General features: G+C 38.8%; 1 protein-coding gene across 1 annotated transcript in view; it reads right to left on the bottom strand.

The window, feature by feature from the left end:
* Positions 1–8,185: 8,185 nt before the first annotated feature.
* LOC141386676 (uncharacterized) overlaps positions 8,186–25,536 on the bottom strand; it is a 44,345-nt gene continuing 26,994 nt past the window's right edge. Inside the window, exons 3-5 of the mRNA XM_073955595.1 lie at positions 8,798–10,593; positions 8,409–8,735; positions 8,186–8,335 (exon numbers count right to left, since the gene is read on the bottom strand). Coding sequence (XP_073811696.1) covers positions 8,850–10,593 — 1,744 coding nt within the window. The 3' untranslated portion in view covers positions 8,186–8,335; positions 8,409–8,735; positions 8,798–8,849. The remainder of the gene's footprint in view (positions 8,336–8,408; positions 8,736–8,797; positions 10,594–25,536) is intronic.

Raw genomic sequence — 25,536 nt, 5'->3', positions numbered from 1 at the left:
GTTATACGAGAGGCAAACGTTAAAAGAAATGGCACAATCTGCACCAATAGCCACATGTTACTTGCTTATGCTGATGATATAGACATCATGGGTCGATCAGTAAAGTATTATAAAGGTCGAAGGAGAATCTGCTAAAGTGGGTCTGGCGGTAAACGGCGAGAAGACCAAGATGATGGTGTCGACTCACAATGCGTTCATAGAGCTCGGACCAACTGTTGAAGTTGGCTCTTATAATTTTGAGGTAGTAAAAGACTTCGTCTACCTCGGCACCGCCGTAAACACAACAAACGACATCAGTTGTGAAATAAAAAGAAGAATTGTATTGGCCAACAGACGCAACTTTGGCTAAAGTAAGCAGTTTAAAAACAGGGCTGGTTCTTATAAGAAGACCTTCTGGTCTTTGTAAGAAGAACTTGTGTAACTTCTATAAGAACACCTTTTGGAATTCTATAAGCAAACATTTTGGTATTCTATAAAAAGACTTTGTGGTCTTCAATAAGAAGACCTTCCGGTCTTTATAAGAAGACCTTCTATAACAAGAACGGTTGAATTTTATATGCAAACCTTGTGGTCTTCTATAAAAAGACTTTGTATTCTTCTATAAGAAGCCTTTGTGATCTTCTATAACAAGACTTTTACAAGAAGACTTTGTGGTCTTCTATAAGAACACGGTGCTCTCGAAGCAACTTTAAATGGAAGGTGCTTACAATTGGGAAGTTTTTGCGGATTCTGAAACTACAATGTTCATTAATGAGAAAATCAAAGAAACAAAAAAATCGCCGGAGCGCTTTTTAAATAAATCTCGACTAAAGATGACATTTTTAGGGTTTTTTAGATTTTCACGATTTTGCTTGGAAACCGCAAGTCCTATCGAAATGAGACTAAAGAAAATGTTGTTACTATGAAAAATGCTCTACATGATTGTCTTTTATAAGAAGACCCTGTGGTCTTCCATAAGCAGATCCTGTGGTCTTCCATAAGTAGACATTGTGGTCTTCCATAAGAAGACTTTATGGTCTTTTATAAGAAGACCTTGTTCTATTCTTTAAGAAGACTATGTGGTCTTCTTTAAGAAAACCTTGTGGTTTTCTATAAGTAGACCCTGTGTTCTTCTATAAGAAGACCCTGTGGTCTCCTATAAGAAACCTTGTTATCTTTCATTAGACGACTCTGTGGTCTTCCATAAGAAGATTTTGCTGTATTCTATAAGAAGACTTTGTGGTCTTCCGTAAAAAGACTTTGTGGTCTTCCATAAGAAAATCTTGTGATATTCGATAAGAAGTCCTCGTGGTCTTCCATAAAAATACCTTGTGGTCTTCCATAAAAGGACCTTGTTGTATTCCAGTAGAAAACCTTGTGTTCTCCTATAAGAAGACCATGTGTTCTTTCATAACAAGACCTTGTTGTATTCTATAAGTAGACTCTGTGGTCTTCTAAAAGAATACATTGTTTATAAGAAGACCGTGCGGTCTTCTCTAAGAAGACCGTGCGGTCTTCTCTAAGAAGACCCTGTGGTCTTCCATAAGCAGACCCTGTGGTCTTCCATAAGGAGACCTTGTGGTCTTCCATAAGTAGAATTTATGGTCTTCTACGAGAAGACTTTGTTCTATTCTTTAAGAAGACCTTGTTGTCTTCCATAAGAAGACCCTGTGTCTTCTATAAAAAGATCCTAAAGTCTCCTATAAGAAGACCATAAGGTCTTCTATAAGAAGACCATGAGGTCTGCTATAAGAAGACCATGAGGTCTGCTATAAGAAGACCATGAGGTCTGCTATAAGAAGACCATGAGGACTTCTATAAGAAGACCCTGTGGTCTTCTATAAGAAGAGCATGAAGTCTTCTATAAGAAGACCATGAACTCTTCTATAAGAAGACCATGAACTCTTCTATAAGAAGACCATGAGGTCTTCTATAAGAAGACCATGAGGTCTTCTATAAGAAGACACTGAGGTCTTCTATAAGAATACCATGAGGTCTTCTATAAGAAGACCACGAGGTCTTCTATAAGAAGAGCATGATGTCTTCTATAAGAAAACCATGAGGTCTTCTATAAGAAGACCATGAGGTCTTCTCTAAGTAGACCTTGCTGTAGTCTATAAGAAGATCCAGTGGCAGTGTTTGAATTTGCTGCTAGTTTTTCACAGCACAGCACAAGGTCTATGCTGGCGCTGTGAAAGTGACGCAGCATAGCACATAGTCACAGCATCAAAAATAAAAACGAGTGCTATTGCTATGCTGTGCTGTTTTCAAAAACAAAATCGAAAACTGTTGCTGTGCTATGCTGCGAACATAAACGTAGCATAGCACAAGGTCTATGCTGTGCTTCTGAAATCTTCACAGCACATAGCATAGCATAGTCATCAAAATCAAAAACGAATGCTATTGCTATGCTGTGCTGTTTTCAAAAACAAAAACGAAAACTGTTGCTGTGCTATGCTACGAACATAAAAGTAGCATAGCACATAGCATAGTCATGAAATCGAAAAACGATTGCTGTGCTCTGCTGTGCTGTAAACATTTCTACATAGCATAGCATAATTAATGTTAACCCAGCAAACTCACTAACCCCCATTATTATAAATAAGCTTTCTTTGGTTATAGTTTGGATTTTTCGATCAAATTTTTTAGCGTTCCGGTTAAAATAATATTAAAATGTGAAAATTATATTTTTAATGTCTTCAAATTCGTTTATTTTGCGTTTTCAAATACATCCAATAGTAAAAGAAAACTTATAATAATGGCCCTATGAGTTGTTCAGTGCTGTTTATTGCTTACAAGGTACATAGATGGTACTTTTTTGATCGATTGGATAATAAATGTGGTCTATAGAGTGATTTTCTGAAAATTCGCCATTGGCCCCATAAAATTTTAATTTTAATTTGTATTGGCGAATTTTCACTTTACAGATCACATTTATTGTTCAATCGATGAAAACAGTTTACTAGCTGCTAAACAAGTAATCCCACAAAAATTTTTGAAAATCGGGTCAGATTTTAATTTTGGCTATATAAAGGGCCCATGGAAACTTTGAGGCACCAGTGGCACGTGTTAACATACTCCGATTGAGCTCAAACTCTGTCAATCTTAATTTTTAACAAAACTAAACGTTTTAGGAGGTTGCCGCATAAAAATTGGACATCGATTTTTAAAACCACTCTAGTACATATATTAAAACAGGTACAAGTGGCAATAACATGCATTTAGAAACTCGAAGTTCGCTTCCATAAGCCATAGACGCCAATAGCGAGAATTTTATTAAATTTCATGAAATTAGGCGTTCTTAGATCGAATTCTCCACTACATCAATTTCACGATTTTACTCTACTGTGGAACTTGATCTAGAAACACAAAATGTTATTAAGTTGTTTGATGAAATTCATGCTAGTGTGGTTACCGACTAAATAAATTAGTTTCAAGAAACTATTGTTACTATATTTATACCCCCAGCCTTTAGGCTAAAGAGGGTATTTACACTTTGATACGACCAAAATGTGCCTCATCGAAATAATGGTTTTAGACCCCAAGTATGTTTGTATGATATCCGTTTCAGACAATTTTGAGTAGATCTAGCAATGTCCGTCCGTCTGTCTGTCTGGCTGGCTGGTGCGCACGATAAGTCTCGAACGGATCAATCGATTCGTTTTAAATTTTGGGTATCAAAATATTTTGTCCAGATTTGATTTAAGTTCGAAGATGGGCCATATAGGTCCACTCCTTCAGGTACCTCCCCCACAAATGTTCAAAAATTGTCGCAAAATTTGTGCGCACGATAACTCTCGAAGGGAGTAACCGAATTGAACCAAATTTTGCATATGGTAATACTACCTGTAGGCATACATCAGGTTCAAATATGGATTATATCTGGCCACTCCTTCAGGTACCCCCCACACAAAATTTGAAATAAGTGCAGTTTAGTGACACCTCACGAATCGTTACGAAATTTTTGGCGCATAACCTCAAAAAACGCTGCACTATGTCGCGAGTTCGAATAAACGGTGGCCAAATATAAAAGGAGTTGGCGTTGTCAGATGAATTTTGGCATAAATACTTATAGTTCACTGACAATGTTGAGACTCAATCGGTCCACTCCTTCGGGTACTTCCCACACAAAATTTCGGTAAAGTTCAGTTTAGGGCCTGTTCAAGAATCGCTTTGATTTTTGTTGTAGCAACTTGCATCCACTGCCCCTCATATAACGGTATAATCTTCATCAGGGCCAAGTCCATACTTCCTGAGAAAAGTCCACAATTTGGTCTTTGTAATATTTTGTGCAAACTTAGTTTAAGTTCGAAGATAAGTCATATCGTTTCACTCCTTCATGTACCTCCCCCACAAAATTTAAAAAATGTTCGGAAAAATTGTGCACACGATAACTCTTGATGGGAGTGACCGATTTGGTTCATACTTTACACATCCTAAAATATCTACCAGATATAGATCAGGTTCGAATATGGACTATATTTGTCCACCCATTCGTGTACCTCCCACACAAAATTTTGGAAAAATTCACTTTAAGACCTGCTCTCGAATCACTTTGATTTTTAATTAAAAGACAATTAAAAGACAATAATAAATAAACACTTTGATTTTTGTTGAAACAACTTGCATTAGCTGTTTCAATAACGACAGTAAAAGTTTTTTCAGGGGCAAGTCCATACTTCTTGAGAAAAGAGCCCGTAAGTTGTAAAAAACCTCTATGGCACCATATGGAAGGCTCGAACCGAATATAGCTATATTATGTTTTTCGCTGGCTAGTGTGATAATCCTATTAATACTTTTGTCGGTGCATACGGCCAACATTTTGAAACCCCCTTAAATACATAAGTTTTTTTTTTTTTTTTTTGGGAAAAAAAGGTATGTCTATCCATACAGGATGAGGGTATATCTCTGTCGGCAAGGCCGACTGATACTTTTTTACTTGTTTTATAATATTTTGTGTCAAATTTGTTATATTTTAGCGGTCTATCGAATTGTTTTTATATTTGTCCTAAGAATAGTTTTAGAACGATCATTTATTCAATATTTTCTTTGAAATTTTGTTATCTATAACAACAATTATTTAGTTGCAGAACATACAGGAATGTTTGGGCTTTTTACAGTAGACCAATAATAATAATCAGCAAATAGTCATGGGGTTTCTTTCCTTATTTCTCAAATTTTTCATTCAGGTAAAGAGATTCGTAACAATTTGACATAAGAGATTTTTTTGGTACTTTAAAAAATTATATATTACTGTTTTGTCAATTAACAGACATAGTAGTGTGTTAAAAATATCGAAATGTGCATTTAGTCATGGTTTCACAGGTCAATAGCAAATTCTGTTACATTTAAAATACATACATACTTCTTTGCCATCAAACATTTTTCTGGGTTATGTTTGATGCTATGCTGTTGACTTTGTTCATAGCACAGTACAGCAATAGTTTTCGTTTTTGTTTTCTTGACTGCGGCTGTTTACTATGCTGTTAAAATGTCTGCAGCACAGCATAGCAACAACATTCGTTTTTGATTTTGATGACTATGCTATGCTATGTGCTGTGAAGATTTCAGAAGCACAGCATAGACCATGTGCTATGCTACTTTTATGTTCGCAGCACAGCATAGCAACAGCATTCGTTTTTGATTTTGATGACTATGCTATGCTATGTGCTGTGAAGATTTCAGAAGCACAGCATAGACCATGTGCTGTGCTACTTTTATGTTCGCAGCACAGCATAGCAACAGCATTCGTTTTTGATTTTGATGACTATGCTATGCTATGTGCTGTGAAGATTTCAGAAGCACAGCATAGACCATGTGCTATGCTACTTTTATGTTCGCAGCACAGCATAGCAACAGCATTCGTTTTTGATTTTGATGACTATGCTATGCTATGTGCTGTGAAGATTTCAGAAGCACAGCATAGACCATGTGCTGTGCTACTTTTATGTTCGCAGCATAGCACAGCAACAGTTTTCGATTTTGTTTTTGAAAACAGCACAGCATAGCAATAGCATATTTTTAGTGATTTCAGTGCTATGCTGGTAGCAAATTCAAACACTGTCCAGTGGTCTTCTATAAGAAGACCTTGTGGTGGTCCATAAGAACTCATTGTGATCTTCTATTCATTTTGCGAAATTAATTCTTTCTTTATAAACTATACATGCCTACATGACAAAAAACCTAACGACATTTGAACTCAGAAGTTTGACCTATGGCAGAACTGTCCTTCCGGGTCCTTGGGTTCTTAGTCCTAATTATAGAATATCCCAGTAGAAGATTTGCAATTTATGGAAGACCAATTGAAGGTGTCTATAAGTTATAGAAGACTCTTTTGGAAGGTTTCCTAATTATTAATTGCCGCATTCGTAGGTCTAGTATTTGTATAAGGCGTCTTCATGAGGTAACTTATTATAGAATATCCCTATAGGAGATCTACTAATTATAGAATACCATTTTAGGAGGTCTGCTCTTTAGGAGGCCTACTATTTACAGAAGACATCCTAAGGATGCCTCTTATTAATAATAAACCACTTCAGCAGGTTTACTAATTACAGAATGCCCCTTTATACCCTAGACAGACGGCAGCGTTAATTTGCATTAATTGCCTTAATTCAAATTAATTCGTGCATTATCAACATTCTTAATGCACAAAATCAAACTGACTTTAAAAGGCATTTAGGTATTTCAATATGGCAATACCATGTCGTCTGTCACGCTAAAATTAAATGCACATCTTAATGCAAATGTACGCTGCCGTCTGTCTAGGGTATTAGGCGGTCTTCTGTTCTAGGGATAGGTAAGTCGACTATCGGTTAATCGATTAATCGACTTTTTGCAGTCAAAATCTAAAAAATTATTTATTTTTAAAATAAATGCTAAAAATACTATAGAAATAAGTTAAGGTGTTTTTATACCCTCAGCCTTTAGGCTATGAAGGGTATATACACTTTCATACGGGCAAAATGTGCCTCATCGAAATAATGGTTTTAGACCCCAAGTATGTTTGGACGAAATGTGTTTCATACAATTTGGCTTTCGTAATATTTTGTACAAACTTAGTTTAAGTTCGAAGATGAGCTATATCGGTCCACTCCTTCCGGTACCTCCCCCACAAAAGTTCGAAAATGTTCGGAAAATTTGTACGCACGATAACTCTTGAAGGGTGTAACCGATTTGGTCCATACTTTGCCCATCGTGGAGCGTGTACCAGACTTAGATCAGGTTTTAATATGGCCTCAATCGGTCCACTCCGTCGGGTACCTCCCACACAAAATTTTGGAAAAGTTCAGATTAGGAACATCTCTCGAATCGCTTTGATTTTTGCTTTAGCAACTTGTATTCACTGCCCTCCATACGACGGTATAAGTTTCATCAGGGGCAAGTCCATACTTCCTGAGAAAATAGCCTGAAAGTTGCAAAAAAACCCCTATGACACCGTGTGAGGAGGTTGGAGGGCAAAATAACTCTCGAACAGGTCTGCCGATTCGGTCCAAATTTTGGCCTTAGTAATATTTTGTCCAAACATAGTTTAAGTTCGAAGATAAGCCATATCGGTCCACTCCTTCAGGTACCTCCCCCACAAAAGTTCAAAAATGTTCGGAAAAATTGTGCGTACGATAACTCTTGAAGAGAGTGGCCGAATTGGTCCATACTTTACACATCCTAATATATCTACCAGATATAGATCAGGTTCAAATATGGTCTATATTTGTCCACTCCATCCGGTACCTCCCACTCAAAATTTCGGATACATGTTCACTTTAAGACCTGCTTTCGAATCACTTTGATTTTTGTTGAAGCAACTTGCATTGCTGCCTCAATTGCGATGGTAAAAGTTGTTTCAGGGGCAAGTTCATACTTCTTGAGCAAACATCCCTGAAGTTCTAAAAAACCCCTATGGTACCATATGTAGTGGCTGGAGATCCATTCTTTTTAGTATCTCCTCCGCAAAACTTTTGATATTAAATCCTAATCAACATTTTTGTCACTTCAAACGCCCAAAATTTTTAAAACTCCCTAAATACATGCGTTTTTTGGAAAAAAAATTGTTTCAATATACACTTGTTGTTCAATATGTTACTTGTTGTTGTTGATTTTTGGTTTTTATTGAGGCACTCATATCCACACACATTTAAGTATTTTTTTATGTACATAAAGCAAGCAAACGACGCCAACCCCAACACTGAAGATACAATAATAAAATAAATTCTACTAAAAAAATATAATAATAAAAACAACAAAGTGCCGACAACAACAATACCACTTTTAGTCTTCTATATTTTCGCTTGTTCTCGACGATTATGCATTCCACCGCATAGAAAAAGTGATGATTTTTACACAAGACAAATTCACCCTAGGAAAGAAAAAGAGGAAATAAATTAATTAAAATACATTGGAACACATTACCATTCAAAAGCATGTCTTACCTGTGTACAAAAGATACCACATTCCGCACAGGAGTTGTGGGTCTGTAATCTCCTCTTGTGATCGTCACAAAGTACCAAATAACCCACTCTTTGACTGGGACGAAAGAGATTGAGTATTTCACCGTTGAGTTGATTGGAACAGCATGTGTTTGATATGGATTTTGTTGTGGATTGTGCTGTGTGAGTAAAATTGAATTACAAATGATTAATGGTGAACGACAATCTTCTCTACTTGATTATGGACTGGGGGTATTTTGCATCTTCAGCTTGTTCTTGAATTCAACGTATCACGTCACGTAAATACATCGGCTGGTACTGTTGTTGCTACTGAAAAAAAGAAAAATAAAGTTAGTTATATTACTCAAAGTATGACCCAAAGTTTCAATTACATTTAGGAACTGGTGCTTCCTCAGCACCATCATGAGCGTACTTGAGGCAAAATTACTCGGTTTGTTGTGGTGGCACTGGGTTGTGGGGTTGTTGCGGGGTTGCGGCGACGGTTGCGGTGGCGGTGGTTGCGGTGGGTTGTTGCGGCATGGGTTTGTTCTTCCTCTTACTATTTCGCAGTTGTTGGATGTGTTCTTTTCTTTTTTGTTGTATTTCTATTAAAGCAGGTATTTTCGAACAGTAGGTGCTGAAGGTCCTTGGTTTTATGTGATATATTTTTGCGGCGTCGCAATATGTAGACCCAGTATTAATAATATGGACAACTGCTGCTATTAAATCATTTTTGTTAATTTTTTTCAAACTGAAGTCGATATCGTTTATTTGTCTGGTCACCAATTCGTGTGATGTTTCATTTCTTACGCGGTACATGTTGATACGACTTGCGGTGTCGTTGGTATCGTCATCTTCGGCAACATCTTCGGGATGATTGATAATGTGGTGTTGTATACAACGTTCAAGTTGCTCCTGCGGGACATTGAACATTCGTGATGATTGTTCCGCCGAGCTCCCACCAACGACACACTGTTGAATCGCTTGCTTCATTTCAAAGTCGTAAGTGTGTAATTCGTCGTCATTATGAACACCATCAAGACCATGACCACCATCAACAACATCATCATCACGAACGACAAGAGGAGCGGCATCAACATCATAATTAAGAGCAAGAACAACAGGCACATTTAAAGCAGCATCTTCCCCATGTGGATGTGGATCATCTTGATAATGATTTTGTGGAGCAGTATTTTCGTGGGCAAAATTTTGATTTTGTGGAGCAGCAGTATGGGCAAAATTTTGATTGTGTGGAGCAGCAGTATGGGCAACATCTTGATTTTGTGGAGCAGCAGTATGGGCAACATCTTGATTTTGTGGAGCAATATTCTTGTGGGCAAAATTTTGATTTTGTGGAGCAGCAGTATGGGCAACATCTCGATTTTGTGGAGCAGCAGTATGGGCAACATCTTGATTTTGTGGAGCAGCAGTATGGGCAACATTTTGATTTTGTGGAGCAATATTCTCGTGGGCAAAATTTTGATTTTGATTTTGTGGAGCAATATTCTCGTGGGCAACATTTTGATTTTGTGGAGCAGCAGTATGGGCAACATTTTGATTTTGTGGAGCAGCAGTATGGGCACCGTAATAATACTTTGTTCCCCATCTGGCACCATTACCTGCATATGCTCCAGCACCAGCACCACCAACCTGGCTTCCAGCACCACCAAACTGCCCTCCAGCACCGCCAAACTGCCCTTCAGCACCGCCAAACTGCCCTCCAACTCCTCCAAACTGCCCTCCAAACTGGCTTCCAGCACCGCCAACTCCTCCAAACTCCCCTCCAACTCCTCCAAACTGCCCTCCAACTCCTCCAAACTGCCCTCCAAACTGGCTTCCAGCTCCGCCAACTCCTCCAAACTGCCCTCCAGCACCGCCAAACTGCCCTCCAGCACCGCCAAACTGGCCTCCAACTCCTCCAAACTGCCCTCCAAACTGGCTTCCAGCACCGCGAACTCCTCCAAACTGGCCTCCAGACTGCCCTCCAGCACCGCCAAACTGCCCTCCAGCACCGCCAAACTGCCCTCCAACTCCTCCAAACTGGCCTCCAACTCCTCCACCACCACCGTACTGTTCTCCATAAGGTCCATAACCATAATAAAAAGCACCAGGAACGTGGCCTCCAGGACCACGTCCTTCATACCCATTGGGGATTTGAAAGTCCAATACAAAGCGAAATGCTGATTTTCTAAAAAAAACAAATTATATTGGTTGTGACAAATATATAGTTTATATTTTGAATGAAGATGCAGATTTTCGTGAAATTACTCTAGTGTGACCCAGTTCTTAGATTTTTGAATCCGATGACATGTAAACATATCGATATTAAATTTGTGTATTGCTATTGCTTTTCTCCCACCTCTAACAAAAGTAAAGCAAACAAAAAAAGCGCGTGTTCCAAATCCTGCTACATTTAATTTTTTTAATAAAAAAAATGGAAAACAACAATAATAACCAGAACAACCTGCCAAGGAACTTCATTCTATATCAGCTGACTACGGTAGATGGAGGTAGACCACCCTATTCTCCAAGGAGACAGCAAGTGCTGATTTTAAGAGCATTGGGATCCCGGACATCGTACCAAATGGACCAACAATATCTGGAATGTCACACTCCATATATAAGTACAGTGGAGGCGATGTATCCACAGGTGGAGGTGGGGATGCGGGAAGCCACAATCGGTATGTATGATAAGGAGCATGCTTTGATTTATAAGAAATTATCGTTTCTATTTTATTTTCTCCTCTACCACAGGTGTAGTGAGGGAGCTACTGGCGGAGATGCCGCAGAGGCACCGGGTATGTGTGCTCAACTTCGACGCCATACGAGTAAGTGACGAGGAAGTCCGTACGGTTTATACATACCAACTCGTGTCCCTGTTTGGAAGTTGGAAGGTGCTGGTAGGAGTTTTTATTAACTCTACGTATCCCGAAGATGATATAAGGGATATCCACCTACCCGCGGTTTTCAATCTTGCCAGGAGTGTTGGGGCACACTTAGTATTTACTGTGTGTGATGCGGCTGCGCCCCACATACAACACATTGCCCCGCTCCGTGCAGGTAGCGTGTACCTAGATCGTGCACGAAGAATATATTGGGGTATTGATTTACCCCATATCTTGTGCCGGATGACAGTGGGTTTCATAAATGGTACATTATTCTACTATGGTGAAACGCCCAATTTCACCTATGTCGAAAGAGAATGCAACCACGAAGGACAACTAAGTAATGGATATTTTTTTGACTTGTTCGATATTGAACATTTCAAAGAAATCTTTTCCCGGAATATTGCAAACGCAATAACAAGGAACGTGGAAATAAACAGAAACGCGGATATTCGAACAACCGCAGCTTTTTTGAAAAAAATGGCAATGTTTTGCCACTTCATTGAATTCCAGCATGACCTAACTTTTGATGAAAAACGAAGGATGCTGAGAAAATTAGAAGTATTCATGGAACATGTAATTTGCCCGAATATCAGGGAATACATAGGCACTATTTGTGCTATGAGAATTATGTTGAACACTTATGGCGACATAAATATAATGGAGAAGCTAACTTCACACAATAACATAGAAAGGTTTTTCTTCGAAGTAAGAAAAAGAACGGAAGGCACGCCAACCCCCAGAACTATGCGGTATGCAAAATTTAGAGCGGATGCCTGCATTGAAAATACGGGGGAAATTAACAGTCATTTGTACTGGGCGGAATATAGATGAATATCTACAGTTTAAAATAAATATAAAACTTATGTTTAAATAATTGAATTATGTGGACTTTTTTTCATAATTTAGGGGTATAATGGCAAACTTTACAAATGGGTGTTATGAGTGGTCAACAGTCCTACGACCCAAAGGATCTCATGTAGTTACGATCTATCCTCATAAATGGCTGTCCATTATAGGTTGCAGGTCGGAACTATGCCATCGCGGACCTAGGACAGTTAGACCATTGAGGTAGATACCGAAGTGACCTTCAAACACGCAATGTAAAATAATGCGATAATCCTACAATGTCGTCACTAATTGCATTTTTCCAAGGATCGAAGTAATTGATAAATTGGGGACCAATTTTGTGACTAATTGTAATAAAAAATGTTAGGAATGTCGTACAATCCAATCACTGCACAATAATTGCACCCCTTGAAGAAATCAGTGATTTGAATATTACTTTAAAATGTCTTCCGTTTGGGCATAGTTCCGCTTTACTTTTTAATCTCCACTACTCACAGATACACCTGAATGTATCAGTTGAAAAATTGTTTAAAATTGAGTGAATATTAGACATGTAAGTTGCTTAAAATTTGGTATTGAGAATTTTGCAATCAGATACATTAGTCGGTGTAGAGGAAAAAAGGAACATATTTGCTTATATCGTTTGGTGAAATAAGTAAGTAGTGTATGTAGACCAAATTTTTTTTTTTTTTTTTTTTGGCTATAGCCATTATTTATTGAAAAAAATCGTATAACTATACAAAATGACATATTGCTAATCTATATAAATATACATGTGGCTATTCGCTACCTTCTTATTCATTACATTTAAATGCTGTGGATTGTCCACAAGCAGCAACTCAAATATATACATTTGTTAACATTTATATTAATATTAAATCAGCCCAAAAAAGTACAATTTAAAAAAGGGCGATATCAGGTGCTTTCTAAAAATATAGACTAAAAACTAGGGTAAACTAATACTACTATTTACAAATATTTACAAAGTGTCAACAATCACTGTGTAGTGATGTACACAGTGTTATTGACGTCCATTGTATTATACCTTCTGTGGTAAAATACTAATTTTTCTTCATGGTTATAAAGGTAACCTTCATCGAATAATTGCTTAAGAGCATTAGGTGCTAAGTGCTTCCTATTGCGTAGATAGCTTACGTCATATGAATATGTCAGGGATTCCTGGATAAGTTCGTTTTCCACGTTCTGTGCTGCCTCCACAAAGTTCAGGGCCCCTCGCATTAAGAATCGATCTACTCTTTCTAAGTCAGCAGTATCGTAGATTACCCTACATGATGGTCTTTTTATAGACCCGTCGCTTCTGACTGTTGGTCTCAACCCCAGGCAGTAGGTTAAAATGGACCGTTCCCACCTCCTCAGTCTATCCATTTGGCTTGAAGAAATTAAGAACCAGACAGGGAACGCGTACGCAATAATAGGTCAAATTATTTGTTTGTAAATCAGGAGTTTAATTTGATTTGACAAACCACCGCTATGACGTAAAACGCCATGGTAACCAAAATAAACTTTCTTGGCTCTTTCTAATACAAAATCGATATGGCGAATAAATTCAAATTTTTCATCAAAGATTACTCCTAGGTACCTTATTTTGTCGGCTAAGACTATGTCCTCGCCGCCAAATTTTAACTTCGGACGGTAAGATGTAAAATTGGGGTAAACTACTTTGGATTTTCCCTTGAATACCACTGCTGTACATTTAGCCACATTCAACTTGAGGCCCCACATAGAGAAATATCTATGTAGTTCCTCAAGGTGAATGTTAAGGCTAGATGTCAGAGAGCTGGCTTTGGGCCCAGACATAGCAATAATTACATCATCAGCGTAAAGCAGTTGTAGACCTCCTGTAGGGGGTTCAGGCATATCGCTTACAAATATATTGTATAGCATGGGACCCAGAAGAGAGCCCTGAGGGACCCCTGCTAACACCGGTCTTTCTGCAGAAAGACTTTCCCCTACCTTAAGCCTGAATCTCCTATCCGTGAGAAAGCTGGCCACAATCCTACAGGTATGATGATCAAACCCAAGTTGTATCATCTTGAATAGAATACCATTGTGCCAGACCGAGTCAAATGCTCTGGCAAAGTCAAGTCCAATGGCGATGGTACCACGTCGGCGCTCAAATCCTCTTATCACATAGGTAGAGAACACTGTAAGAGCATGCGACGTTGAATGTCCGGTTCGGAATCCGAATTGGCAGTTTTTTAAAATTCTTTTATCCTCAACTATTGTTCTCAAACGTTTGAGGATAAATGATTCATAAAGTTTCCCGAAAGCCGAGAGCATTGAAATTGGCCTATAGCTTTCGCACCTGTCCGGAGCGGAACCTCTCTTTAAAATGGGCACTACCATGGCCTTCTTCCAAGCCCTTGGGAAGTACCCTATATTCAGACAGTGGTTGAAGAGTACTGACAGAAATGCGAAAATGACGCTGCCGGCTTTTTTCAAAGCCGTGTCAGGAATTCTGTCTAAACCACTCGATTTTTTTGATGGTCTACAGGCCAGAGCCTCGCCTATGCTGGTGGGACGAATAAAACCCGCTTCATCCCATCTGTCTACACTGTCAATTAAGGATCCATCTGCAGTAAATGTGCCGCTAAATGTATCCATTGGTGATCGGTCGTTCAAGCCTTCAACAGCCCGATTAACTGAACTGTTGAAGGAATGTCCAACCAGATCATCAGAAGGACTCAGGACACCCTGCAGATGGTCCGCCAGAACTTCTGCCTTCGACGCATCGGAGTAGAGGTATTCGCCGTTTGGACTCGTCAGATCACTGACTGGGTCTCTGGATGCAAGTCCAGCAGCCACTTTAACCTGACTAAAAGTTCGATTGTTTATCTGGATTCCCTGTAAGAAACCTTGATAGCGTTCTTCTTCAAAAATTCGTATCGAATCATCGATAATACGGTCCAAGTTTCGAATGTCGGCTCTTAGAGCCGGAAATCGGGAGGGATCATTTGATCTTCGAAGTGTCCTGCATATTCTCCTTCGCTCTCGGATAAAACCACGTATCCTTGGCGGCAGGTTTCCAAGAGACATGTTTCTAGATCTTTCTTTTGGCACCGAAACATCAATAGCATTTTTAAAGACACTTTCCAAGTTGTCTACAGCCCTGTCGATTTCATCAACAGAGACGTTCCTGTCAAATGGTAAAGAAATTTCTTCCAAACCATTTCCTATGATTGACCTAAAACGATTAATATTCATTTTTTCGAAGTTCAGAAAGGTCCTCACATCTTTTGTGGTGAATCCCCCCATGTGAAGTACCACCTCAATTGACCTGTGATCGGATTCGAAATCAAAGGTAGATACAGTACCATTAGAACCAACCAGTGGTAAGCCTGGGGTTCGTAGAAAAATGTCAATAAAAGAACCCCCCGAGTCGTTGGGCCTCGTGGGTACATCTGAAGTTAATACTTGGAAGTTAGGACAGTTTGCTAGGTATAAAGCCAAGGCTCTACCCCTAGTATCAGTTTCCACACCACCCCATGAAGGGTGCTTGGCATTTAAGTCACCCCCTATTAGGACTTCGCCGTTCATATATAAGTCAAATATGGGTTGTAAATCCGATGGGACAAAATCGTTAGTAGGTCGACAGTAAGTTGAAGCAAAAAATACTGATGAGCCGTCATCTTTTGCAACTTTGACGACACAAGACTCTATCTGACCTGTGGAAATGGCGATGCGATCGCAGCGAAATTTATCTCTAATTAACACCGCGGTCCCACCCCCATTTCCACCCTCTCTATATTGTATAAAACTGCTAAAACCATCTAGGCTAAAGTTGTGGCTAGGTCTTAGTTTATGCTCTGCAATTAGTATGACGTCAGGTTTTCTTTCTTTAACAAAATTTGTTAGAAAGTGTCTCTTTGACAAGGAGATCAACGAATTGACATTTATAAAGGTAACTTTAAAACTGGACATCGCCAGCGATGAACAAAAGCCATGCGGACATGGCGGCCTCTAACCCGGCCTTGGCCTGGATTTCATTAAATATTGGACCAAAGTTTTTGGCTTTTTCGCATTTGGCGTTAAAGTTTGAACCGAAAAATTGGACAATATTATTCATATTCATAGGATCAGCTCTTGGAGGAGCAGTTGGAGGTCGAACCTGCTGATGAGAGGTAGTGTTATTGTTTAACCTACCCCCTGACCTGTTATTAACATTATTATGTTTCGTGGCTGACGAATAGGAGAATCCTGCACGAATATCGGACAGTCGCTGGGAACGAGTATCAGATCTGGCCTGCTTTTCAGCTTTATTTTTTGTTTTTCTAGCCAAAATAGCTAAACGTCGGGGACAGTCACGGGCACAGGCTGCGTGACTTAAGCCACAATTGGCACAGCTACAGGGTGGAGCCGGTTTGGTAACAGTTTCACCTGAAGGCTCTACTGAAACCACCACCTGTTCTTTGTCCTTGGAAGGAATAGGACAATCTTTCGATTCGTGGTTCTGACCACATTTGACACAGCGACAAGGCATTGTGCAATTTTTTAAAACGTGCCCAAAACGTTGGCAGTTGAAGCACTGTATTATTTCTCTACCTTTATCTTTTGTAATAAAGATATTTAAGTCGTAATAGTTTTTAAGTTTATAAAGACTTTCAATGTCTGAATTTTTGGAAACTCTAAGGACCCACTTGTCATTAGAAACATTGACTAGACCCACTACTTCCACTTTAAACGGAAGCTTATTTTCGAGATAGTCCTTAACCTCTGCCTGGGGGTACTCTTTGGGAAGCCTATTAATTATAAGCATATAGGGCAACAACGATCTGGGCGTGTGCGTGTGAAATTTATACTCACGCTCTAATAACAACTTTCTAACCTCATTGTAAATTGAGAGTCCCTGAACCTTAAGAGACAAAACACCTTGACGTAAGTAAGTAATTGAGAACTCACCTTGGCGAAAACTCTGGTTGAGGATCCCTGACAATTCACGGACTCCTATATCATAAACGGTAAAAGCAGGCATGGATTTGCCTGCTGCAGTCTTTTTAGTGGATGGCGCCTTCACACTTGCAGATTGAGCACAGTTGAGGTCTCAGGAGCAGTAACCATCTCAGCATCAGCAGCGTCCTTAGCTTCAGCAATCTTCTTCAGCTCAGTAACAAAGGGATTTTGTTTATTTCCCGGCTTAGTACCTTTAGCCACCTTCTTCTTCTCTGCCGTAGTCGCTGGCTTTGCGACATTATCCGCCATACCGATGTCTCCGGCTACATCGGCAGCCCAATCGTCACCTTGCGGTTGTCTTACCGCTTGCTGCACTGGCAATGTGACAGCAGAATTCTCCGCAAAGTTTACACCAAACAGCGGTTTGGGTGTGTTTGGTGGTGGAACACCCGACTTAATGGCAATTTTTCTTTCCAAGTCATATATTACCCGCTGACATGCATTTTCACGGCCAAAAGCCAATGAGAGCTTTTGAGCAGTTTCTTCTTGAACCTTGATAACGGCGTTGAATTTTTCCATCAAGGCTCTGTTGTCTTCTTGTGATTTTTTTAAATCTTTTTGCAGTTGAATAATTAATGACTCCAACTGCATAATCTTATAAGCTTGGTCACCTCGTTTTCGTTTACGTTGGCCGTCAGATAAAACTGTCTGAAGGCCACTGCTGTCGTTGGACATTTGCGTCAACGAGTTAACATTATCGACTGATTCATCGGCGTCGCTTTCCATTTCAGCGGCACTGTTGTCTTCAACGTTTGTAATTTTTTCTGCCATTTTAGATTTGGTAGATACAATTCGTCGATTTTCGCCCACCAACTTTATTTTTGAGAAAGTTGATATATCAGCATTCAAAGCGCCATTTACGTTAGCGACGCAATCTTCACCATTTTTGCCGCCGTCAGAATGTAAGGACATTGGCTTTGTACTGCTAGCGGGGTTGATGTGTCCCGCCAGCGTCGGCTATTGGTTGTTTGAATCAACCACCAATCGTCACAGGGTTTGTGCCCAGCCAGCCAGAAATAATGTATTACTGACTACTATGCGGTTCTCACTGTTTGCAGCTAACCGCATACAAATCGACACAATTTACGCTTTGGCGTAGAGATAAATTTTGTTTCAAACTCTTATGGGATGAAAGTCACTTGGTATTTTTTAACCACTGATTTTACACTTTCACTTCACAGTTGAGGTGTTCACTTCACCAGAGCACAAGACTGAATGACACGTGTAGACCAAATAACAAATAAAGACTATAAATAGGGCACAGAGAGATGTGAAGAAACTTTTGACGAATTTATCGAGGTCGTGAATTTATTAAAGGAAATTATCGATCTGGATGGTCATTATGGAAAGGATATCACTAAATATTCACCCTATGTGAAGAAGAATCAACTTGTAACACGCTAATGTTAATCAATCAATATTGCACGTCTAACAGCCTGTTTTTGTAAAAAAAATATTTTTCAAACAAAACATTCGTAAGAAAACGTATACGTTTTCAATTTGGTTTTTATAAAAAATTGGATTGGAGGGTATTGTGTATATTACATTTTTAAAGAAGTATTTATTACATTCATTCTTGTCCATTTTACCCAACAATATTTTTGGGAGTTTTTTAGTTTGCTTTGCTTTCACAAATTTGTTAGCTCCCTACAAGAAAAGAAAAACAAAAATCAAGTGCGTTCCCCCTCCTTCCTTCTTTTCTTTTTTCTTGTTATCTTGTTTTCTTGTTATACATTTTCCTCCTTTACGCCCGAGCAACGACAGAGCGAAGAGGAAAGACAAGGACAAATATACAAGAAAAAGGAGAAGATTTTGTTATTAGGTTGTTAGTTGCTAGGCGAATTGCAAATTGACTCAGAGAAGAGGCAGACAGATGTATACATGTTATACATATTTTTTTTCTTTATGAATGCGACACCAATCGAAACATAGCAAACAAACATAAAATGAAGCACTCATTTGCTAGTTTTGTAAATCAAAACAATTGATAGTACACATTAAAATACAAATAATTTTTTCCACTAAAATAATTAATAAAATAATGTCTTTTGAAAACTGTTTCTTATATATAGCAATCGAAATAGCCAAAATTCGGTGAATTTTATTTGCCTCTACTCAAGTCAAGTCACGTGTTATTCGCTATACATAACATGCACATGCATTTTTTTAATGTTTCACATTACCTGTTGCCGCTCCTTTCCTCCTCTCATTCATTCACCAGATCATGGTGTGGTGTATGTGTATTGTGTATTATGTGTTTTTGGGTCAATTAATGATTTGGTGTGTGTGGATTGGTGTGTTTTACGAAGAATTTTACCCACAACAATTATTATACCCTACACCAGTATCCGGCACTAATACAAACGCATTGTTTGTGGTCTCACGCATACGACTCTCTCTCGCTCTCTCCACAAACAGCGTGTGCGTCAATGCATTGCTAAAATTAAAAATCATTGAAACAACCGACAACAGAACCTTCTTTTTTGACTTCTGAACGAAGACTGAGTGGTGGTTGTTCTGTTGTTATTCTCATCAAGGGCACGTGTGCCCCTTTTTGCCGGATAATGCGCTACACCACTATGTGGTAAGGGGTATTATGTGTTAGTGCATTTGTATGTAACATACAAAAGGAAGCGAGATAGACCCATAGTTCCTTCTAGGGATATACATAGAATCACTTTCTGAGTCGATTTATGCATGTCCGTCCGTCCGTCTGTCCGTCCGTTCGCAACATACAGGTCGCATTTGTTGACCGATTTCGCTGAAAATTGGGGAATACCATTTTTTTAGCCGTCGGAAGATCAAGTTCGAAGATGGGATATATCGGTCCACGTTTTGGTATAGCCCCCATATAACGGTACCCCCGATTTGCGGTATTTTGACGTTTTAAGCTACATTTTCAGACCGATTTAGCTATAACTTGACATTTAGGGTTCTTAAGTATCAATAAACTTATATAACAAAAGTTGTGGACATAGGTCCACGTTTTGGTATAGCCCCCATATAACGGTACCCCCCAATTTACGGTATTTTGACGTTTTTAGCTACATTTTCAGACCGATGTAGCTATAATTTAACATTTAAGGTTCTTAAATGTCAATAAACTTATATAACAAAAGTTGTGGACATAGGTCCCCGTTTTGGTATAGCCCCATATAACGGTGCCCCCCATTTACGGTGTTTTGATGTTTTTAGCTACATTTTCAGACCGATATAGCTATAATTTGACATTTAGGGTTCTTAAGTGTCAATAAACTTATATAACAAAAGTTGTGGACATAGGTCCACGTTTTGGTATAGCCCCCATATAACGGTACCCTCCGATTTGCGGTATTTTGACAGTTTTAGCTACATTTTCAGACCGATTTAGCTATATTTTGACACTTAGGGTTCTTAAGTGTCAATAAACTTATATAACCAAACTTGTGGACATAGGTCCACGTTTTGGTATAGCCCCCACATAACGGTACCCCCGATTTGCGGTGTTTTGACGTTTGTAGCTACATTTTCAGACCGATGTAGCTACAATTTGACATTTAAAGTTCTTAAATGTCAATAAACTTATATGACAAAACTTGTGGACATAGGTCCACGTTTTGGTATAGCCCCCATATAACGGTTCATTTAAGTTCATATTTTCGTATAGCCCAGATACCTCCGAACTAGCTGTTAATGACATTTGAAGTTCCCACGTTATGTACCGATTTTCGATATTTTGAAGATTCTAGCTAAATTTTTTAACCGAATTAGGAGTTATCTGACATTAAAGGCTCCCATCAAAAACTGTCAACATAGGTCCATGTTTTATTATAACTTCTATATAACAGTACCTCCCAATTTCTAGCCCACCAAAAATTGTCAACATACATAGTTAGATATAGGCACCATAAAAAAGGGCCTCCCGAATGAAGCATAAATGTACATAAACATTATCTGATATTTTAACGTACCCACTTAAAGTTGGGGACAGGAATGAAAAGTAATTATTCCATTTTAGTTCAGAATATTTTGTGGTGGAGGGTATGAAAAGTTCGGCCTGGCCGAACTTAATGCTTTTTTACTTGTTTTTTTTACAGGTTTTGTGTTTTTTATTTGTTCTTTTAAGAATACTTCATAGTTTTGTGTTTTTGTTTGTTAAAAATTCTTTTTTGGGGGGTAATTCTTTTAAGAATTACCCCCTGCACTTCTTTTACAAGCGACACGTTTTTTAGTTACGCGAACGTACGTACATACCCATTTATTCAATTCATTTACAGTTTGTCATTTTTTTTTTGGGGATAATTGTTTTAAGGATTACCCCCCCCCCCCCCTGCACTTCTTTTACAAGCGACACGTTTTAGTCTTTTTAGTTTATGTTTCGCGAACGTATGCATGCACGCACGTACCCGTTATATACTAATATTACATTATTACAATTGAATAACTTTAATTTAGTATAAAAGAAGAAAAAATAATTCTTACAGATCCATTTACACTTGGACTTGATTACTTGCTTTTTCTGATTCGATTCTGATCACGAGGCCGATTCTCTCCTGTAGCGAGTAGCAAAGATTCAGGAGGCACATCTCCTCCCCACGATGAAAAGCCAACATTAACAAGGATTCCGAAAAATGCATAGTACTACAACAGCATTCCATACCAAATCCACTCATATAAGTAGATGACATAGCAGACTTTATGCAGTTCTTTCATCTGAGGAATATACAAATATCCGTCGCTAAATCCATTACCTCACTGTTCACCATCTGGACGACTAAAACGAGGCTCCTAGTGAACACATATTATTGTCCTGATTCAGACCACTAACTTTCCCAAAATATTGGGTGTAACGTTCGATAGCATGTTTAAGTCGTCCGCGCAATCCCCAGCTATTTGCGATAAGGAACAAGGTTCTCTCGCCGTTGACCGGTAGCACTTTGGGTGCTGACAAAGAACTCTTGTTGACCTCTTACAAGGCAATAGGCCGGTCTGTAGCGCCAGCGTGGTATGCAAATATTAGCGTTACACAGTAGAAGAATAATCAAACCTGCCAGAATGTCGCCCAGAGGACTGGAACAAGGTACATCCTCATGGCACCAGTGGACCATCTTCATAAGCAGACGAAGGGTTTTTCCGGTGCATCAGCACAAAAGGATGTTGTCGATGTAGTACTTGTTTGGGTATCATCGCCGTGAGCTCCCTGTCACGGTTTAATGGAAAGGCTTCCCCACCCCCATACGTTAGGAGAGATCTTCATGATCTAAAGAGAGAGAGAGAGGTCTTAAGGTACAAACTAGAATCTCTAGATCAACGAGTCTATCAGCCAGGCTTTGATGGCATTCGCACTGATGCAGTCGCCCAGACAGTACAGAGATACAGTGTGAATGCCGTACTTGGGGATCACCCCCATCCATCGCAGCAGAAGAACACCAGCTGCCAAGGCAAACACGAAGGATTTTAGTCCAGTTAAAATGCGGACGATGCAACCTCCTCAATTCGTATCGGATCCAAATTGATGCCATAATACCCAACACATTCCCGGCATGTGAATTGGTACTACACGACACGCTGCATTTGTTTAGCTGCCAAGCTTACCTCCCCCCAACAGATTTCAACAGACGGAAGGACGGATAAAGTTCTATCGACTTAGAATTTTATCCTGATCAAGAATATATCGTCTGCTCCGTCGGAAAAGGTCGTAAGTCCCTCTCAATAAATTTTTCAGGAGGAAGAAAAAATATTCCAGCGCTTTCTGTATTAAAGATTTTATTATGGTGGTAAAGACAGCATTTTTCTTTTATTTATTCCGCTTCAATATCTATACATTGTTTGATAAAATTCCGTATCGTTTGGGAGATAATTGGATGTCTTTGGACTTACGACCTTTTCCTAGTACAGTTTTGTATTTTGTACGGACTTACGACCTTTTCCTACAATTTACGGACGTTTTTAAAATAAAATATTTATACTTTACAAAACAACGTGGAAAGGGTATTATAAGTTTGTTTTGTTCAATATTCGTGTAACATCGCGAAGTATTCGTCGTAGACCCCCTCCCCTTGCCATTTTTTCATATCTTGACGAGATAAAGCGATCTAGCTATGTGTGTCCGTCCATCCATTAACAATTGTAATAAAACTCTAACCCTCAATTTTGGACCGATCATCACGAAATTTTGTGGAGAGGTCGGGTTCCGACCAGAAGTGACCCCATTAGATGTTAGTTATGATCGAAAGGTGTGAAATGGACCAAACCCACATTCCCTATTGTTTAAAAAACGCTTTTTTGCTAAAGTTATGAAAATATCGGTCAGGAAATTAATTTGCGAGGCAACTGTTGTTGAATCTCCGACCCTATGTACTTATTCCATGTAATTTTCAGATTATGCACAGGGATGTCCCTGGGTGGAAGTAGACTATATATTTTGTTGAATTTCGGAGGAGCGGGTTACACCTGTGCCTTTATTTTTAAATGCGCTATATATAAAACTTATGAACGATTCCGTTTCCCCAATCCTGGGTACATATTTTAGCAATAAGACCCGACCAGAGTAAAATTCTAAGTCGGTATAACCATGACCGTCTGTCCGTATTTTGAAATTAAGATACAGCTCGCAATTTTTAAGATAGATCTTCGTGATTCGGTATGGAAGTTTTGTATTACTTCTAGGATGTTTGGTATTGATGCTTTCATATAGCCCCATAGAACGGTGCCTCCCGAATTTCGGTATTTTGAAAGTTAGCCACATTGTTTTACCGAAATTGCTGAAATTTGGTATTAAGTCTTCTTCATAAACGAAAGGAAACTAATTGAAGTAAAATTCAATACAACTCATGGTGGAGGGTATAACAAGTTCGGCCTGGCCGAATTTAACGACGTTCTTACTTGTTATTAATAGTCACTTGCTTATTCCAACTAATGTGCGATGCAAAAAAATATAATTGACATAAGAAAAGGTAACATAAACTGTTTCAAGGGCCAGCAACGTGGACCGGTTGGGCTAATATTTAATATAAAACATGACACGTTGTACTTACGACCTTGTATTTTTGTCTTACGACCTTTTCGATCAGTTAAATTTCATGATTATTCCCGTTAATGTACGTGGTTTCTTAGCTACATTGTAATCCCAAATCGTCCCCTTTTTTGTATTCCCAAGTATTTCTGGCTCAACTTACTGCATATTTTGTTTTTGTCTGCAAACCATGTAGAATCTTCAGTATGGAATGTCTCCCTGCGTGTAGGAAGTTTAACATCAGAGCTTTCAGAATCACCGTGTTAACCATAGGGAACTAGACCCACGACACCATCGTCTAATTCCATTCCAAATTCATACTGCTCTTTGTTAGCAGAAACCATGATGTCTTCTTAGTTTAATAACATTTCAATCAATTATTATTTTAGAATCATTTAATAATATAAACATTGCATTTACCCGTCCGTTAGAAGGGATTACTTTATTAAATTCAGAATACAACCTAATGTGAATAAATGTCCCTAGAGAAACCACAAATTACCAGTTGATAAAGTTAAGTAAGATATACGACAGAAAAAACAGTAAAAATTTTGATCTTTTTACAAATTTTTCAATACATAAGGTATTTGAACACATACAGCATCCCAATTTGTATCAATGAAAAGGCCAGAAGTCCCTCTTTCATAATCAGTTCGCTTATAGGGGAAAATAGATTTCAAATGTAAATTTTCGTTGCAATATAGAAATTTTCACATTTTTCTTCAAAAGTATGGTCCACAGGCTCCGCCAAATTTTATCCGATTATCATCCAAAGGTGTAGGCTAGTTCCTCACATTGTACCCCAACCATGGATGACGCTTAACATTATATCTGAACTACATTAGCTGTAGTATTCTTTTAAAGTATACATTTTCCTGTGGACTTACGACCTTTTCGTACTCAAATGTGTACGTTTTGTGGACTTACGACCTTTTCCGACAAGGACAAAACGTATAGAAAAACTCGACATACTAACATTTTCTTTGTATCATACGACGTATTTTGACTTGTACTATCATCCTGTAACAAAAACGCGATTTCCAAAAAAAGTGGACTTACGACCTTTTCCGACGGAGCAGACGATATATTCTTTATAGGGTCTCCCATGAATACTTCGATGTGTTACAAACGGAATGACAAATTTAATTATCCCCTCCAAATTATGGTGGAGTGTATAAAAACATGTCGTGTTCGTCAACACTGACTATCTCAGAATTCTGCGTTCGTACGGAAATCGATAGATTATCTGTTTCGTATATGCATGCACCTTCCAGCATATCAATAAGAGTTCCTCCTCTGTGCGTCGAGTTATTCATTATACCCTCATCATTTATGGTAACGAAGGTATATACACTTCCATACGGGCAAAATGTGCCTCATCGAAATAATGGTATCAGACAATTTGGAGTTGATTGATTAGCCATGTCCGTCT

Source organism: Musca autumnalis, unplaced genomic scaffold, assembly GCF_047663935.1.
Source record: "Musca autumnalis isolate F117 unplaced genomic scaffold, ASM4766393v1 scaffold_5, whole genome shotgun sequence".
Classification (NCBI taxonomy): Eukaryota; Metazoa; Arthropoda; class Insecta; order Diptera; family Muscidae; genus Musca; species Musca autumnalis.
Note: the sequence above shows the minus strand (reverse complement) of the source record. Positions and strands in the feature narration are given on the sequence as shown.